The sequence below is a fragment of the Bombyx mandarina genome, chromosome A1 (genome assembly GCF_030267445.1).
Source record: "Bombyx mandarina strain Sakado chromosome A1, ASM3026744v2".
In the NCBI taxonomy this organism is placed as follows: domain Eukaryota; kingdom Metazoa; phylum Arthropoda; class Insecta; order Lepidoptera; family Bombycidae; genus Bombyx; species Bombyx mandarina.
Genome location: NC_143234.1, coordinates 14,648,143 through 14,667,000, shown reverse-complemented (window position 1 = coordinate 14,667,000; position 18,858 = coordinate 14,648,143). Strand labels below are relative to the sequence as shown.

General features: G+C 39.1%; 1 protein-coding gene across 6 annotated transcripts in view; it reads left to right on the top strand.

Moving 5' to 3' along the window:
- Nucleotides 1-18,858, top strand: part of toy (twin of eyeless) — a 96,897-nt gene that overhangs the window by 13,379 nt on the left and 64,660 nt on the right. For all 6 annotated transcript variants that reach the window (XM_028169482.2, XM_028169498.2, XM_089739761.1 and 3 more), the window contains exons 2-3: nucleotides 5,532-5,944; nucleotides 17,817-18,042. In XM_028169482.2, coding sequence (XP_028025283.1) covers nucleotides 5,932-5,944; nucleotides 17,817-18,042 — 239 coding nt within the window. In that variant the 5' untranslated portion in view covers nucleotides 5,532-5,931. The remainder of the gene's footprint in view (nucleotides 1-5,531; nucleotides 5,945-17,816; nucleotides 18,043-18,858) is intronic.

The window sequence follows — 18,858 nt, the reverse complement described above, 5'->3', positions numbered from 1 at the left end:
TAAAGATCCAAGTTCTCTCTCACATGAAACTATAGGAGTGTTCGGACAATGAGTTCGGCACAGAATTCTCCCATTGTTAAAACAAGCATTATGAACATGGTCATATTACTTTGTGAACTTAACGTAAGCCGTTTATACATTGTATAAGCCAAAGACAAAATTAAAAACAGTCATTCACGACTACGAATGCTTATAGTTCGTAACGTTGTAAAATTACCCTCAGACACAGCCCACTGAGTTTCTCGCCGGATCTACTCAGTGGGTCGCGTTTCCGATCCAGTGGTAGATTCCGCAAAGCACGGCTCTTGCTAGGGTTCGTGTTAGCAACGTCGTCAGGTTTGAGCCCCGTGAGCTCACCTACTAGTTAAGGTTCCGCTGAAATAGCCTCTCAAGGCTTAGGTAGGAAAAAAAAAGTGAAATTAGAGAGTTCATTTTCAAAAATTCGAAGCGAGGTTTTTCTTCGGTCTTTTTGGAAATAACACGACACCAGTGAAACGAAACATAATGAGATGAAACACGCACATCAAACTATAAATATACTGCAGAGGAGACGCAACTTGTGTCCACCACAAAAAAAAAAAAAACATATCTGTACATATTTCTTTTTTTTATTCCTAGCTATGCTGATAGTCTTGAGAGGCTATTTCAGCTTCGCCCTAACATGTAGGGGGGCTCAAACCGGAGTGTTGCTAACACTGGCCCTAGCAAGAGCAGTGCTTCGCGAATGAATCTACTATCGGATCGAAATTGCGACCCGCTGAGAAGATCCGGCGAGAAACTCAGCGAGCTGATTCAAGAGTTGCGTTACACGTTGCACTCGAGAAAGAGTTCGACGTGTATATCGAAAAACTGCACGTTGAACAGACATACGATACAATAAAACGTAAAGATTTGTTAAGGTAAGCGAGCCAAATGGTACCGGTATTTTTTTTATGATTGAAAGATTACTGGTTGCCCGGAGGCCTTTCCAGCTTCACCAGGACAGGTGGGCGAGCAAAGGCTCAGCCAGGAGGGGTGGAATTTGCTAACAACTGCCCGAGCGCCTCCGAAGGAGACCTAACAACTCAAGAGCAATTGCTTCGCGAATGAATCTACTACCGGATCGGAATCGCGACCCACTGAGAAGATCCGGCGAGAAACTCAGCGGGCTGATGCATGGGTTAGGTTGCACGTCGACCTCTTTATCGAGTTCGACGAGTACGGTTACCGGGGTTCCTCAGCCTGCTCCTAGTGTTAGAGCTGAAGGTATCTAATGCAAGAGTTATTGGATCTGATGGATCCGTAAGGACGTGTGGTCCGGTCTAAATACGAAACAATAAAACGTAATGATTTGTTAAGCTAAGCGAGCCATAAAATCGTTTCCAACATTAGATTCATTTATAGCGATCACCATGCGGCCTCCGACTGCATCCTTTGACGTTCTCAGACAGCCACTTACAACGGAAAACTGTTTTATTTTATTTTAACATCTCTTCCATGACGGCATTACGTGTTTCGCTGCAGGTAAATTCGCAAATTGTACTTTCGCTCGATCGTGGAGTTCGAAATTACATTTTATGTCGCGTTCTTGTTTTAAGTGGGACTTTTTGTGACTTTTCCGCAACTTTCCGCTTGGCTGTGAAATCGTCGATTTATTACGATAAAGTATTATACATGTTGAGCACTCTGGATCTAAACCAGCCTTTAGGTTAAGTTAGTTTTGGCGTTAATTTTGTAGGCAGCGGCTTGGCTCTGCCCCTGGCATTGCTGATGTCCATGAGCGACGGTAACCACTCACCATCAGGTGGGCCGTATGCTCGTCTGCCTATACGGCAATAAAAAAAAATTGTTTTATTATCATTATTGTTTTTTTTAGTCCGAGATGGTAGTTATTGTTTTTATTTAATCATGGTGTATACTATATGAAATTTTAATGAATGTAATATGGATGGAAAATCTGAAGTAAATGAAATAAATAAATAAATAAAATACATAAAGGTAGATAACGGTAGGCTGAGATAAAGCTTCGCTTAATAACTGCAATATTCTGAAACCTTTACTGAAATTCAATAAAATTGACAAATTTTTAGACAATTTTTTTTCATTAAACTATAAATATGCCTAAAACGAGGGTAAGTATTACAAAATTACCGTGTTTATTTTATTATTATCAATAATTTATTTCTAGCTATATTTTATCGCTAGATGTATCTATAGACATATCGTGGAAATTTCATTTTTCTTATAGACCGAGTAATAAGATCATTTTCAAACTTTTGTTAAAACACATTTAATTAGATACTATTGTTGATGTGTTCACTATTGGAGTATAAATATTATCCCCAATTCTTCATAATATGTTCAAAAATATTCTTTGTACAAAAATTATACTATGTTGTAAGTAATTACACATTAAACGCATATGCAGTAATGTAATTACGGTAATTAGATATGTGTGTTAGACCGACGTGAAGGGGCCGACTCGGATGCTGTAAAGGAGCCGCTCATTCTGATTACGCCGACAGATAACAGATCAGATCTCGAGTATAAGGCGTTTTATTATTCTGTGTTATGTTTCACGAAAAGTTTTCTCCACTCCCAGTCATTTTGAATTTATAAATAATTTGAAATATTTGAATTTAATTTTCCGCCATTAACAGTGAATTGCGAATGTTTTATGATATTGGAGAAGTCGAAAAATAATGATTTAATGAAATTATATAATTAATAAGAAAATCAACGACTTGATTAAAAGCTACACTGTTTTTAATCAGGGCGTTGATTCGCAAAAACCTAAAAGATACGAATTGACTAAATTGAATGAAGAACTAAATTGACATCTTTAGAAATATATCGGAAGATGTCAGTTATAGTTTTCTTTTTAAATTATTTCTTTTTTTAATATCAACAGACCGTTTTTCATCTCTGTCCATTCAGTTCTGTACTTTGCAATAGCTGAGCTATAAACATTGAAACCAAGCGTTGTGTCCAACTTGACCAACATTCAGTCTCATTTAAATGTGTTTATAATTAAACAGAGATACATCGATTTGAAATATTTCATGAATAGTGATATACGTTTTTAAGTAAGATGAGTCGAAGTCTCACTTGCATAGTACAAAGAATGTGCTACCGTCCAAACCAGTATGCTTAATGCGAGTTTGTAACGTACTCGATAGCGTAAAAGTTAACTCAAATTCGTATTCAATTGGAACAGCGCCCCTAGCGGCAAACGTAGGCAAACGTTCCAACTCCATACAAATCTGAGTTAACTTTTACGCGATCGAGAATGTTAAAAAACTCGCACTGAGCACACTGGACGCAAGGTTACTTCGCAATAGAAATAGGTGGTACCTATTTTACTACTAACCAAAGTTGGCTCCCAATACGCCCATAGTAACAAGCTGGCATTACTAAGACGTTAACCACATGAATTAGGGCTTCTAGACGCAATAAGCTACTATTAATTTTACTTTTACTTCTAACCACTATTGAAATGTCGATTCATTAATTGCGGAAATCGTGTAACGACTACATTCAGAATAAACTATTCAATCTTTACTTAACGAAATGCGTTTTAAACAGTCCCAAAGGAATACTTTTCGGAGTTTCCTCCACTTACTCGCTCTTGCTTTGACTAGGTTGAATACAGGGTCCTCAGACCTTCGAGCCATTGTGTCACGTCGTGGGGGAAAATATATCAAAGTGAAATCATTTGATTGGGACTTGAAAAGATCAAACGTGCCTCGATATTTGAGTACCTGCTACTATTTGAACGTGTTTAGGTTCGCGTTATTTGGATAAAAAAATCGTCAATAAAAGTGAAGCGTATTTACTTGCGTTTGTGATGAGAAACGGAAAATTAAGACAAATTTTTTTCAGGTTCTATGTCATGAGAAAAGCAAAATTGAATTATTCGTTCGAATAAACTTTATGCAATAGAAGCAATTGCAATCACACCCAACGCTGCAGACGCATGAGAATATTAAAAAAAATGAAACCCACAAAATTATATTATAATTTGCGTAATTACTAGTGGTAGGACCTCTTGTGAGTCCGCACGGGTAGGTACCACCACCCTGCCTGTTTCTGCCGTGAAGCAGTAATGCCTTTCGGCTTGAAGTGTGGAGCAGCCATTGTAACTATAAGTACTGAGTGGAGGTATGAGTACTGAACTTATATCTCGGGGTGGGTGGCGCATTTACGTCGTAGGTGTCTTTGTGCTCCAGTAACCTTTAACACCAGGTAGGCTGTTAGCTCGTCCGCCTATCCAAGCAATAAAAAATAAAATGTGAATGCTTTAGTCTGTCTTAATAAGCAAGGCTAGAGTCTAAAGTACTGTCCTACGGCTCAAATCGGAACACTACACTTTCTGGCAGAAACATGCTCAACAACATGCATTACTGGTAGGGAGTGATCTGAGGAATTGTTCGAAATGATACCGTCATCTCGTTTTTACCATCGCACCGCCCGCCACCGGAGTAGAGATCATTCATACTACCTGGAGCCACTGCGGTCATCCACAGTGGATTTCCAGAGGCCTTTTTTGCCACGTACCATCCGGTTATGGAATGAGCTCCCCTCCACGGTGTTTCCCGAGCGCTATGACATGTCCTTCTTCAAACGAGGCTTCTGGAGAGTATTAAGCGGTAGGCAGCGGCTTGGCTCTGCCCCTGGCATTGCTGAAGTCCATGGGCGACGGTAGACACTCACCATCAGGTGGGCCGTGTGCTCGTCTGTCTACAAGGGCAAAAAAAAGACCTCTTGTGAGTCCGCACGGGTGGGTGACAACACCCTGCCTATTTCTGCCGCAAATAAAAAAAAACCTCGTCTAATTCACTTGTGAAGCTAAACCTATTCCCAAGACGGTATCGTCGTATATCAAAAGAGTAAACAAAAAAAAAAAGCAGTCGAACAAATCGTATGTGTCCGACATAGACACGACTACCGTTCAGTTGCGGCCGCTTTGGGTGGTACCGCCTCAAGAATATCTACAATCTAACTTCATTATACCCATCGATCATTATCGGAGCCACGAACGACGCAACTATTTATGCTATGCAACAATAGATGGCGCTTTCCAAACTAACACAATTCGGCAGCATCATCTAGCAATTAGCATCGCTTTGTCCCTTTCGATGCTATTGGCTTACTGGCTTGCTGGAGAGAGACAGCCCGCGAAAGGCTTCAAAGGAACATAATGACGAGCCTGATTGTAATTGATGATGCGATTGTCTAAACCAGTATTGAGGTCAATATATTTCTTTAAACGTGAATTTCTTTAGTTGCGGGTCACGAATTTTGTTGGTTTGAGGTGCGCGCGGGCACATCCGGGTGTATGATTTTACCGTTTTAAATGGTATTTATTGTTATCTGTGCTCAAATAAATTGAAGTTACAATACAATCTTCGTCTGTGGGTTTTGACCCGCTCAATACCAAGCGGAGCGGGAGCTCATCATCCCATCTATGCATTAAAATATGTTTCAAATGACATTCATCCCTTAGTTTATTTAGTACGATCGTTGATTAATACTGTTTTGTATCTTTCCAGATCGCAATATCGGTGGCGGAGAACTACTATGTTTTCATGAGAAACTTGAGCAATACCTGGTCAACAAACAGTGTAAAATAGAATGGTGTTATCAATAACTTTTTGCGGGTAATTTAAAACTTTCCCGCTAATTCTTAAGATCTAGAATTGAAAATTTTCTCAGACCGAATAGCCTTAAAAGAGATAGGGTGGCGCTGTTTAAGAATAGTGTTAGCTTAGGCGAGGTAGAGTTGGGTTAGGTGGCGAGGGGGTTGTTAGGGTGTAGAGTCCAGGATCTAGGGTGGCGCTGCACGGAGGGTGGGGGCGGCCGGCGCCGGCGCCAGCGCACGCCGCGACGCTCGTGGGCGGACTGGTCGCGCCGCCGCGGGAACCCACCACGGCGGCTGAAGCCTTTTGGAAAATGCCACACAAAGGTTCGTAGCATACCAATAACTTTAGATTAGTTTATAATTTGCGTGTTTAGTGGTGGTAGGAGCTCTTGTGAGTCCGCACGGGTAGGTACCACCACCCTGCTTAAATCTGCCGTGAAGCAGTAATGCGTTTCGGTTTGAAAGGTGGGGCGGTCGTTGTAACTATACTGAGACTTTAGAACTTATATCTTAAGGTGGGTTGCGCATTTACGTTGTAGCTGTCTTCGGGCTCCAGTAACCACTTAACACCAGGTGTGCTGTGAGCTCGTCCACCCATCTAAGCAATAAAAAATATATAGGTATGGACCTTGTACTGATTTATAATACGTATTCCGTGGGTAGACAAACCCTTTTTTCCTATGTTCCTATTTTCAAATTAGTCTACTCTTACTAAATTGTTATTATATAATAAATAGCCTTTATCTATTTTGATAACGCAATTCTATTCGTATAGACGCGGAGTGCATAGACGTAAGTCATCTTGATACAAGAGATCGATGATCCTTAAGAACAGGTAACTTCAGAAAAAAACAAGCAGGCTTATGCCCTGCAACTAAAAATCTAACATATACAAACACTAGACTAGAAACACTAGAACTAGAAAAAAATAGAATTATATTTTGTTCGTATACCGGTAGTAGAATTTTCATGTTTCCATGAGGTCGCTCTTCTTAACATCGCTCAGGGTCCGCGGTGCCACTTGTTTAACTGTGTTACCTCAGTTATAACTTCGCAATGTAACCGTGGGTTTCTCACTTCCTTACTTAAGATTTAGTTTTAAGGAAACCTTACTAATGGATCTCGAACCGAAAACGACGATTATATCTTTTTTAAATCAGCGATCCTCTTTTTTGCGTTCATGGTTGAGTGTAAGCCTGGTGTGAAGTGGATAGCGGAGCTCATGGACATCAAAACGAATATACCGCCACATTGAGACTTGAGGTCGAATTCTTCATTATATTGTATAACGGCTATTCTTCCCTTTAAGCCAAAACACAGGAACACTTCGTGGGTGAAATAGGCAGGGTGCTGGGTGCTGGTACTTACTGTTTATGTATACGAGTACGAGGAATTGGGGGAGGTGAAGGACCTTGGCTCTCCTCCTCTCCCTCTTCCTCTCTGGAGGCGTCGGAGTCCGACATAGCCCGGTCCGTTACCTCCCTCGACCGGGTATCCAAAAACGGATTTCACAGCGTTAAGAAAAATGGTGCTGGTACGTGCTAGCTTATAATCCACCTTACTACATATTATCTACGCAGAGTAGTAAAAACAAAATATAAATTTATGATCGAGATTCTAGTGAGAACCATTAGTTAGAGAGCATAGTTGATAAAGCGAGCCAGAAGTTAGTACGCGACGCGGTAACAGGCCCACTGGAGCGCACTGACCAAATAAACTTTTCGTCGACAATATCTTTGCTTTATACGACGGAACTTATTGTGGTACGGCTTAAACTTCATTTGCGTTTCGCTGTTTTCCTCTTGCCGTTTAAAGTCAATGTCAGTCAGATGTCAGAATTTTGTCATTTAAAAACGGTAACGAATGTTGCCAGACTATTACGCTGGTAAGTTTTAAGGTGGGAACGCGAAATATGATGACAGTTTCAAATTTTTCAGATTAGGAGCATTTGTGGAAGGCCTATGAAAATGTAGCTATGACGATGAGAAATACCAATATGGATAGGTATCAGCTTTGATCTGTTACGTAGCAATAATTTTTTTTATCCTACCTATTCTAGGAGCCTCGAAGGGCTATTCTAGATTTACTGAACTAGTAGGTGAGCTCACTCACGGGGCTCAAATCGGGAGTGTTGCTAACACTGGCCTTAGCAAGAGCAGTGCTTCGCAGAATCTATCATCGGTTCGGTAACACGATCTACTGAGAAGATCCGGCGATAAACTCAATGGGCTGTGTCTATGGGTTAATTTACTCGTCGAGCCCTTCGTCGCAAACGATGGGTTTGGCGAGGACGGTGACTGGTAGCAATAATTATTTGAAAACCAAGCTTTTATATAATTGAGACAGCATCAGAACGTTTCTTTGAAAAAGCGACACGACACGATAACCCTCTTATCGTGGCCGCCTAAAATTGCAAATCCGACCAAAGCGGCGGGCCAACGCAAAGCCGTCGTCGCCCTAAACATGTCGTTTCGGATCCTCCTCATCCACTCTCGGTGCTTTTAGGCATCAATGCACCAGTCACCATTGTCGTCGAAATCGTCATATGCGATGAAGAATTCGACTTGCAACCTTACCCACGGACACAAACTTGATCTTCTCAGTGGGTTGCGATTTCGATTCGGTTGTAGATTCAGCGAAGCCCTGGTCTTGCTAAGGCTGGTGTTGACAAGTCCCCCCCGTTTTGAGGCCCATTAACCCACCTACGAAGCTGCGCGTAGTTAGAATATCCCCTTGGGCTACCAATGATTAAGTATAGCAAAAATAGAGACTTCGCAATCTTAATCTGGAGGGAAAAAAGTTAAAAGATTGACCATAAAACTTCCTCTTCACTTTCCCCACCTTATCCCATTAGGTGAGGTCGGCACAGCTAATTTTTCTCTTCCATTCTCTTCTATCAGCCGTCATCTCAACACTCACTCCTCTCCCTCTCTCATATCGTCATTCACACACTCCATCCATGTCTTCTTCGGTCGACCTCTTCCCCCTCTACCTTGCACTACCATTTCTATACAACTCCTAATCACATGCATCTTCTCTCTACCAAAAAAAAGGACAATAAAACTCGACTATAAAAGCCGAATTAAACTAGACTAGATCAAGGACTTCATATTTTAAAGATATCCAGTTAAGAATAACAAACAGAATTCTTTCAAATTAATTAAAATTAAAAATAGAAGTTACATAACATCACTTGGATCGATCTCGACATCACAGGAATCCACAGCCCGCAACTAGTCACAGAAATATAATTATATTTATCGCAGTGAGACTAACGGAGCATGCGACATTGTCACATTAGCCGCTAGATAAAGACAAATAGAGTGGAAAAACTGGTCGTTCGAGCGAGATAAACACCGTTTTCTGTGTTGCTACTGTAAAGGAATTTTAATGATTGAAAGTGAACTCGGTGGGTCTAGAAACGTTTGAAAATGGGATTGTATCTTCACGCTATCTGCGTTTTGTGATAGGCAGGTGTGTAACGAAAGAGTTTTACAAATCGCAAGGCCGCTTAAATTTATACTTCTATACTAATATTATAAAGAGGAAAGATTTGTTTGTTTGTTTGTATTGAATAAGCTCCGAAACTACTGAACCGATTTGAAAAAATTAGAGATCCTTACTAAAACTCTAATACCGTAACCCAAGGTGTAAAAAAAATACCTAAAATATTATTTACATCGCGACAGCATGATAATATGTCTAACTATTATAGTTATGCCGCAATAGGGTTCTTTGATTTTAAAAAAATAAAACAACGTCAAATATCGTTGAAATTTTTGTTAAAGACCCGAGCGGAGCCGGAGCGGGCCACTAGTCATACATAAATCTCACCATTGAGATGCACACTAGCTCTTATTAATAAACTTACGCTCAGATTGAGCTGTGATTACAAAGTGCTATATTAAGTACCGCCTAAATAGTTACTCAAACAGAAACTCAAATAGATAGGACGGTGTAATGAATCGTACAAATTTTCTTAGCAACACACCATAATCAGCGTAAAGTTTAATGTACGAAATACGAAACAAAGAAATTCATAGAGATTGGTATAGAATGTCCATTTGTAGTAGATCAGTATACCTAAAAATACGACTGCTTTATTTTAATTAGCTGCAGATTTGCTGAAAAATCTATTCGTTTTCTTACAGAATTTCGATTTGACATACCTTTTTAACACAAGAATAATATTATTATTACTAACTATGAAATACCTACTTATTTCTAAAATAAAAAAAAAAACTTGTAAATTCGTATAAAATCTCTATTGTCCAAACATAAAGTCGCGTCCGATAGTTGTAAATCACGTTTTTTTTTTGTTTTGTTAAACGGCAACATTTTTTGCGCATCTGTGGGCGTGGTGCGCGTAAGTTCTACATTCTGTGCTAATTTATGGCCGTTCACATTCATAGATTTAAAACTTGTAATGTTCACTTTATTCTCTTATATGTATTTGTTTATTTATGCAAAAACCGACAGCTGCTTTTTAGTATTTAATAATATGAAATTACTGCTGATCTGAATATGACGAAACTTTAAAAACTTTAATATCTATACTAATATTATAAAGAGGAAAGATTTGTTTGTTTGTTTGTTTCGGATAGGCTCCGAAACTACTGGACCGATTTGAAAAATTCTTTTTTCATTAGAAGCCGACATTGTCCCTGAACATAGGCTACTTTTTTATTTTTTATTTTTGGTTTCATGTGTGTTTTAATGTTTCCGAAGCGAAGCGAGGGCGGGTCGCTATCTAATAATAAACTTTTTAATAAATACTTTTTAAACTCTTTTATAGAGACAGTATTATTTAAAAATTTTACAAGAAAAATGGTTAAAAACAAAACAAAAGAGCATATACTATTATATTAAACGAATCTAAATCTTTAGATGTTAGTGATTGTGGTCGAATTTCGAAAATTAATAACCCGATTTTACAAACACTTTTATTCTATTAAATACAAGTGTTCTTTGCGCGCTTAAAGTGGTAACCGGGGCCTATAGACATCAACAACGTAAAGCCGTCTTGAGACATGAGCTCGAAGTTTCAATTTAATTTATAACGGCTTTCCCGCCATTGAAGCCGGCACGCGTGACGAGGCAGAATAATGGTAGTACCATTCTGTGATCGCATAAGAAAGCATCGTTGCTTGTCGATAAAGACTACGATGCACTTCCTTGTCGAACTCGTCGACAAAGACGAAGAATTCGACGTGCAAACTAGCCCATAGACACAACCCACTGAGTTTCTCGCCGGATCCTCTCAGCGGGTCGCGATTCCGATCCGGTGTTCCGATCCGAATTCTCTCAGGTTGAGCCCGTGAGCTCACCCACACACGTTAGGGTAAAGCTGAAATAGCCTCTCATCAGCAAAAAAGGCGGGGAAAAAGGCAAAATAATTAAAATAAAAAAATAGGCAGCAAACCGACGCACTGCAAACGTTTAAGCCCAGCAAAAGCATATACAAGAATGTAAAGACAGGTTCACATAGTAACTTCCTCTACATCACGAGATACACTTAGTATAGATACACTTTACTACATCACACTTCCTCTACATCACGAGATACACTTAGTATAGAAATGATAACTAAGTAAGAGCGTTATTGTTTTCGGCTATTTTTACGTACTCCATTCTTATTTTAAGTATTCAAAATATATATTTTTTTCGTTCTCACATTGCATTAAAATACTTTCGACCCCAATGTACCCAAGCGGAGACGCGATCAACCCAAACCAGAAAACGTGATTTAGCGCATCCAAAATGGCGTTTACCCGTACAATTAATTCTCCCCTTACAGATTAATTCAAAAACAGATACAATATAATAATAATTTCAGTGGGGGATGTCTGTCCAGGTGCCCGACTGAACCCTTATATACTTGCGTGTGTACGTAAGTGTTTGATTAATGCGTTTTATACAAATTGTATAGGTATAGTAAATTGCATTATCATTTCAGTTAATAGATAATAGAAAAAAAAAAATTAACTAACGCGACACTTTTTTTTATAGTGTGTTCCTTGTTTACTTCTAGTATTAGACCGGTATCAAAAATCTAGATTATGAGATAAGAAAATGTCAGAAACCCGAAAGCCGATTTCCTGAAATTAAATTGCAAGTCGTCGTGGCCTAAATGATAAAACAGCGGGTGTATTCATATCGAATTAAGCAACTGTGTCGGTGTTCGAATCTCGCACACAGGCCAATTTAAAAAAAATAATCAAAATACGTACCTAACTCATGTTCACGACTTCAACAATGAAGAGTATTAAGCGGTAGGCAGCGGCTTGGCTCTGCCCCTGGCATTGCTGAAGTCCATGGGCGACGGTAACCACTCACCATCAGGTGGGCCGTATGCCCGTCTGCCACCAAAGGCAATAAAAAAAGAAAAAAAAAAGAAGGAATAATACACGGTCAAAATCAATCCTGCAAACATTTTAATTTGCGTAATTACCGGCGACAGATAGGAAATCAGTGATTTTTATTGGTAAATAATTTACGTGAGACATGTGGTGGTAGGACGTCTTGGACGCCTGCATGAGTGGGTACCACCACTCTACTTGTTTCTGCCGTGAAGCAGTAATAGGCTTCGGTTTCAAGGATGGAACAGACTTAGAACTTGTGTCTCAAAGTAGGTGGCAATGTACGTACGCTATTCATGTCTACAAGCTTCAGAGAGCACTTAACACCAAGTGGGCCGTGAGCACCAAATTAGTAATAAAAAAACGCACAAAATAACGATACTTCTGCTTATAGTGGACGGCAACTGACTTCTAACTAGCATTTATTATTGTAATACTTTTATATCATCACGAGATAGCATGGCAATAGCTTCCTATTTTATGCTGTTTATTGATTGCTGTTGACACTGGTCAACGTTCTCGTTCGACTCGTCGATTACGATGAAGAATTCGACGTGCAACCTGCAATAGACACAGCCCACTCACTGAGCTTCTCGCCGGATCTTCTCAGCGACCCACTGGTGGATTCTGCGCACCGCCCTTACTAGTCCTAGTATTAACAAGTTCCCTCACGGTGAGCCCTTGTTTCACGCCGGATCTTCTCAGTGGGTCACGTTTCCGATCCGGTGGTAGATTCTGCAAAGCGTCTCTTGCTAGGGCTAGTGTTAGCAACACCTCTTGGTTTGAGCCCCGAGAGCTCACCTACACGCTAGGGCAACGCTGATATAGCCTCTCAAGGGTAGGTAGCATAGGTAGGTGAAAAAAAAGAGTCAGCCCAGTGAGCTGACCTAACAATCCTTTAGGCTACCAACGATTATAGTGTGTGTGAATTATATGTAGTAGGTAGTATTTATCAACTTTATTCTTAGGCAACAGCGATATCAAAATAAGAATTTGACGTCCGTCAATTTTTTTGCGGATTTCCATTTCAGACTCGCTCTGTGAATTGCTTATTAACACTTTTATGTTAGCTTAACTTACAGCATTACATTTTAATTCGTGATTTTTGGAATCGCACTCAGTGTTATTAGGATGCATATTATATACAATTAATAAAATGCGTATTGAAAAAATAAACAAACATACGCAAAACTATAAATGAAATTTATAGCGTGGCACCCATAAAAACGGGGATTAAAAATAAATCGCTCGAATAAATTGCACCTCTGAAATTAAAACACTCCCTCACACGCGACACGCGTACTTGCGCCGTCGTGTGGTGCTAGCGACGGGAGGAAGCGACAGCGGGAAGCGGAAATAAGATTATTCTACATTTTACAATACTATTGAGGTTTTTCTAGGTTTATTGCGTCATTCCTTTTGTTACGTCCGCATGGTCCATATTTTGGAACCATTTAGACTATAAGCTTGTATTTTCTTAGGTCATTTAATACAATAAAAATGTTATTTTATAAACATTATTAAATAGGACTAGTCGCTGGTGCCTATGTTTGAATATTCATGTCTTCCTTAGGAGTTGCTCTGAGAATATTTGAGGAGATTTGAACGAACAAAACGCTATCGAAGCGGAGTTAATTTCCACTATCTGAAACAAATGCACTCTCTTATAGTTTTTAGTGTTTTCTCTTATTATTTTAATCGCGTATTGTCTCGCATAATGCAATTAATGACAATAAAAGGGTCATTATAAGCCTTAGAACAATCTAAACAAGTTATGTGGAATTTACAATTTGATATATCTATACATTAGTATATAACAACTTTACGAATGTTCCGTTATAACTACTGAGCCGTGATTCCGATTGACTTGAAACTTGGTATCCATCTAGAAAATACATGTACTCAATGGATAGGTTAATATTTATATGAGTGTTGGACTCCCTACACCAGTTGTGGGGGTGTTAATGATGAGAATTTTTGTGGGGTTGAGAAATAATAATGTTAATTTTAAGTGCCCAGCGAAGCTGACGGGTACAGCTAGTGTTTTAATAAAAATGTCTGTATCTATTTAAATTAAGATTTTTTACTAAGCAATATGTATCCAAGTAGCATAATGCACGTATTAGTGATGTATAGATATAGATTCATACACGCTGCACTCTTTAATTTATTACTTGGACCATCAGAGCTGCATCACGCGGGGGTGTGGCCCATTGTCCATTGTTCTTTTAACAGCCGTCGCTTGTTAGCTGGTGGAGTGCCGCGCGATGCCAAGCGACTACCGAGAGGTGTGATTAATGATTTGTACACGGAAGTCTCGGTGTGAGACCGACACTTCACCGGGCCCGGTTAATTGGGAAACGGTGTAAATTACGAGATGTTTTCAGGTAATATTTGTTCGAGGGATCGCGGTTAAGCTGATTAAAACGAAATACTTGTCAAACTTGCCCCGACTTGTGGCCAGATTAATAAACCTGTTCTCGAAAAAAAAAAAAAAATACAATGAATCACTTATCCCTTTTCGACGCGACTTTACCGAAAACAAAACTTCTGAAAATAAGTACGAATCGATCAGATTCTTCTGTGCTTCTCTGTTTCCAGATTTCGAAACACACGTCATTGTCATTAATCGAATCCGAATCTGACAATCGCAAACGTTATTATCCGAAGAAGAAAAAAAATGCAAAAGAATAATTCGTCGATTTTCATTCCTTGCACGATCTTTGGAAATTAGATGAGACCCCGAAAAAAAAAAACGGGCTGACGGTCCAAAACAATACAAAAACCCACCCTTCAGGCCCTAATCAAGGATCGGCCCAGAATTCGCCCGCAAATTGCATCCAATTGTTCACTTTTTACCGCGAACCGTGTTTAGAAGGGGTGTATGAAAAAAGGAATTATCTAGTACGACCACGGCTGAGCAAGCCTGATCTAATGCACTCCTATTCATGTGTGTTGGCTTGTTAATAACGCGGAGGAATGGTTATAATTGGGTGAGCAGCCAACATGTTCGAGCCATCTGTAATTCGACGAACGATTCTACCGCAAAATGGACGCATTCAATTACAAATCGAATTAAATTTTATTGTGCAATAGTTTCGGTCAAATAATATTAAATTCTAAGATCTCTTTTTTTTTTAAATCATATAATACAAATAATTGACAGTCTACAAAAACACTATAAAGTTTTAGGTTAGGTTAGGTTTTAGGTTATATTTGCGTCCTTTTCCCGCTTTTAAGAGTGGGGCGTTGTTAATTAAATTGCGACTTCAAACCAAAGCCTCCGTTAAACTCTTAACATCAGATAGACCGTGAACTCGATCATACATTTACGCAATAAACATAAACCTAAATAATTTAACACTTTTTACTACCATGCTAGTGTGAGTTATCTTTGAGATAAGTTACATTGAAAAGTTTTTATTGCCTGTTAGTATCGCTAGAATCGAATAACTTCGTAGCAACTTACCTATGTATTTATCAAACGAACGATAAGTCGACAAGTTTGATTTCTACTTAAACGTATACTTGACTCTTATTTAATTATGTGCTTCTGTTAAATCTCTTGTTTATGGTATCTGTGAAATTCAAATTCAAATTCAAAATCATTTATTTCAACTTGGATGTCATCAAAAACACACTTGTTGAATGTCAAAATGTAAAAGAAAATGTTAACTCTACCACCGGTTCCAAAAAAAGCCACAGTCCTGAGAAGAACCGGCGAAACAAACTCAGCGGGTTTTTTTTTTTTTTTGTATTTTCTCAACTATTTTCTTTTTTTTTTAAACAAGAAAACATATTTACAGTATACAAAAAAACAAGTCAAAAAATACAATTCAAATAAATAATAATAATAATGAAAAATGAAAAGGCCAGGAGCGAACGCCTCATTCCCACGTGGTGCCATCTAGTAAAAAATCCTTAATTTTATAATATGCCTTGTTGCACAAACGTTCCTTGACAGTTTTCTTAAATCTATGAACAGGTAGTAGTTGAACGTTTTGTGGGATCTTGTTGAAAAGCTGTACACCCAGCCCCCTGAAAGAGTTGCTTATTTTCTTAATTCGAGCCGCCGGCAACGCAAGCCTATGTTTGTTCCTAGTGTTCACATTATGCAAATCGCAGACTCTGGGGAATTCTACAATGTTTTTACGCACGTACAATAAACTTTCAAAAATGTATTGGGACGCTAAAGTTAGAATTTTGATTTCCTTAAACTTGTCCCTCAAGGATTCCCTCGGGTGCATATTATAAATAGCACGAATAGCCCTCTTCTGCAGGATGAAAATCGTTTCGACATCGGCAGCATTGCCCCATAGCAAAATGCCATAGGACATAACACTATGAAAATAACTGAAATAAACTAGACGTGCCGTATCTTCATCAGTATACGTTCGTTTTTTTTTTACCGCAAACGATGCAGAACTAAGTCTATTCGCTAACTTGCATATGTGAGGACCCCACTGCAGCCTGGAATCAACTGTTATACCAAGAAAAACTGTCGAATCAACAAGCTCCAGTGTCTCTCCACTTACAATGATAAATAATACCTTAATAAAAGTCTTTAATACTCTTCGTTAATTAGAAATCAACAAAGACAATAAGGTCTTTTGTGTTGAAAATTCTTTACCGTTTGATTCTGAAGGCGTTTCAAAGGAACCTAACTGTTTCTGTTATAGTCATGAATCCTATATCTTCAGAGATTAGATAATGTTTTGTGGTTTCTCTTGTGGACCGCTAAACCCTTTTTTTTTGTGACGATAGATACTTTTTAGATTTCGCAAAGAGGATTATTTTTTAGACGGTTTAAGTTTTTGTTATTAGTTTTTGTACGAAGCGACCATATTGGCAAAGGATTGATGAAAAGATTCGAAGCCACTTAAAAGACGTTTGGAATTGAAAATTGCAGACATTATTTTTTCGGTGCCTTCAGAATTTTAAGTGTTTTTTTTTAAATATAAAACATGGTTTTTATTAAAAGCCATTGTCATATGGGACGCGTTGCAAAATTACCACGGCTGTTTGTTGAAGAGTTCCTGTGCGGTATACATTTCCAAAACAATCCGGGTACTTTTAATGTATTTAATGTTGTTGTTTTATGATAACATAAAGACGTTTGATTAATATGAAAATGCACACACGCATCAAGGACCGATAACAAAACAATAATTTTATAAATTCGCTCTAAATTTTTTTTTATTGCATAGACTGGTGGACGACCTCACAGCCCACCTGAAGTTAAGTGGTTACTGAAAGCCCATAGACATCTACAACTTAAATGCGCCACCCACCTTGAGATATAGGTTCTAACGACTCAAGTATAGTTACAACGGCTGCCCCACCCTTCAAACCGAAACGCATTACTGCTTCACGGCAGAAATAGGCAGGGTGGTGGTACCCACACGCGCGGACTCACAAGAAGTCCTCTACCACCAGTAATTACGCAAATTATAATTTTGCGGGTTCGATTTTTATTACACGATGTTATTCCTTCACCGTGGAAGTCAATCGGAACATTCGTTGAGTACGTATTTCATTAAAAAAATTGGTACTCGCCCGAGAATCCAACACCGGTGCATCAACAGAAAAAACAGAATCTACAGAAAAAAAAGAATAAATTTTAACTCTTACTTCGGTTTGCTATTTCAGTGTTTTTAAACTACATATTCATAAATGGATATGTAAGCACGGCCGCTGAACTTAAGTCTCGTAAAATCTTATTTATTTTGTCTTAGAACAGTAGGGACCAGAATGACCTCTTCAAGTCGGATCACGTGGTTATTGATAGTAAATAAGCAGGATTATAACATGTCCTAATCATAATGTGTTTGGCACAGATGAACTCATGCACAGCGCGGCTATGGGTGGTGGAGGCCTCTTCGGATGCTCATCGGCTGGTCACAGCGGCATCAATCAGCTGGGCGGGGTCTATGTCAATGGACGACCGTTGCCGGACTCAACGCGACAAAAGATTGTGGAACTAGCCCACTCCGGAGCTAGACCTTGCGACATCAGCCGCATCCTGCAGGTCTCCAACGGCTGTGTCTCCAAAATACTAGGCAGGTCAGTATTATACACTTTAAGTACCTTAAAGTCAGCGAAAGGCCACTTTGAGGTCGTAAGCTCAATTGAAATAGAATAACGGCTCATGAGTCCACATTTAATTAATTTGCTATAGAAATAGACCAACCTGTGGCTGTCGTGTGGACCTGGAACAAATCCTTACAGCTATAAAAAAAGGTAAAACTGCCATCACGATTGAAAGCGGTACAACTGATACCTTAGGTTTTTGCTTCCCTACCTATGCTGTAGCCTTGAGAGACTATATCAGCGTTGCCCTAGCGTGTAGGTGAGCTCTTGGGGCTCAAATCGGAGGCGTTGCAAACACTGGCCCTAGTAAGAGCAGTGTTTTACAGAATCTACCACTGGATCGGAAACGCGACTCACTGAGAAGATCCGGCAAGAAACTCAGTGGGCTGTGTCTATGGGCTAGTTTACTAGCCGGGCCCTTCGTCATAAGCAAAGGGTTCGGCGAGTACGATGACCAGTATTTGAGGTACCTAAATGCACCGTTAATGGATTGGGGCCTTAGGATTATGGCGTTCTCTTTTTATAAATATTTGGATCACTTTTGTGAAAGGAAATTAAACTCCAAGTTATGTTACTAGTATTATGCAATAATTAATTATTAAATAATTTTTCGAGCCATCACAATCAACGGACACGATTGGCTGAATCGGAAACTCAGTTAAATGAGAACTCACTTTTAGACTGACATTGACAATGAGAACAAACCAACTGAATTTTTGTCCTTAGAAATGTGTTTCATTATTACTAATGTACGCTCAATTATCTAAATACGACCATAATAACTGGAAA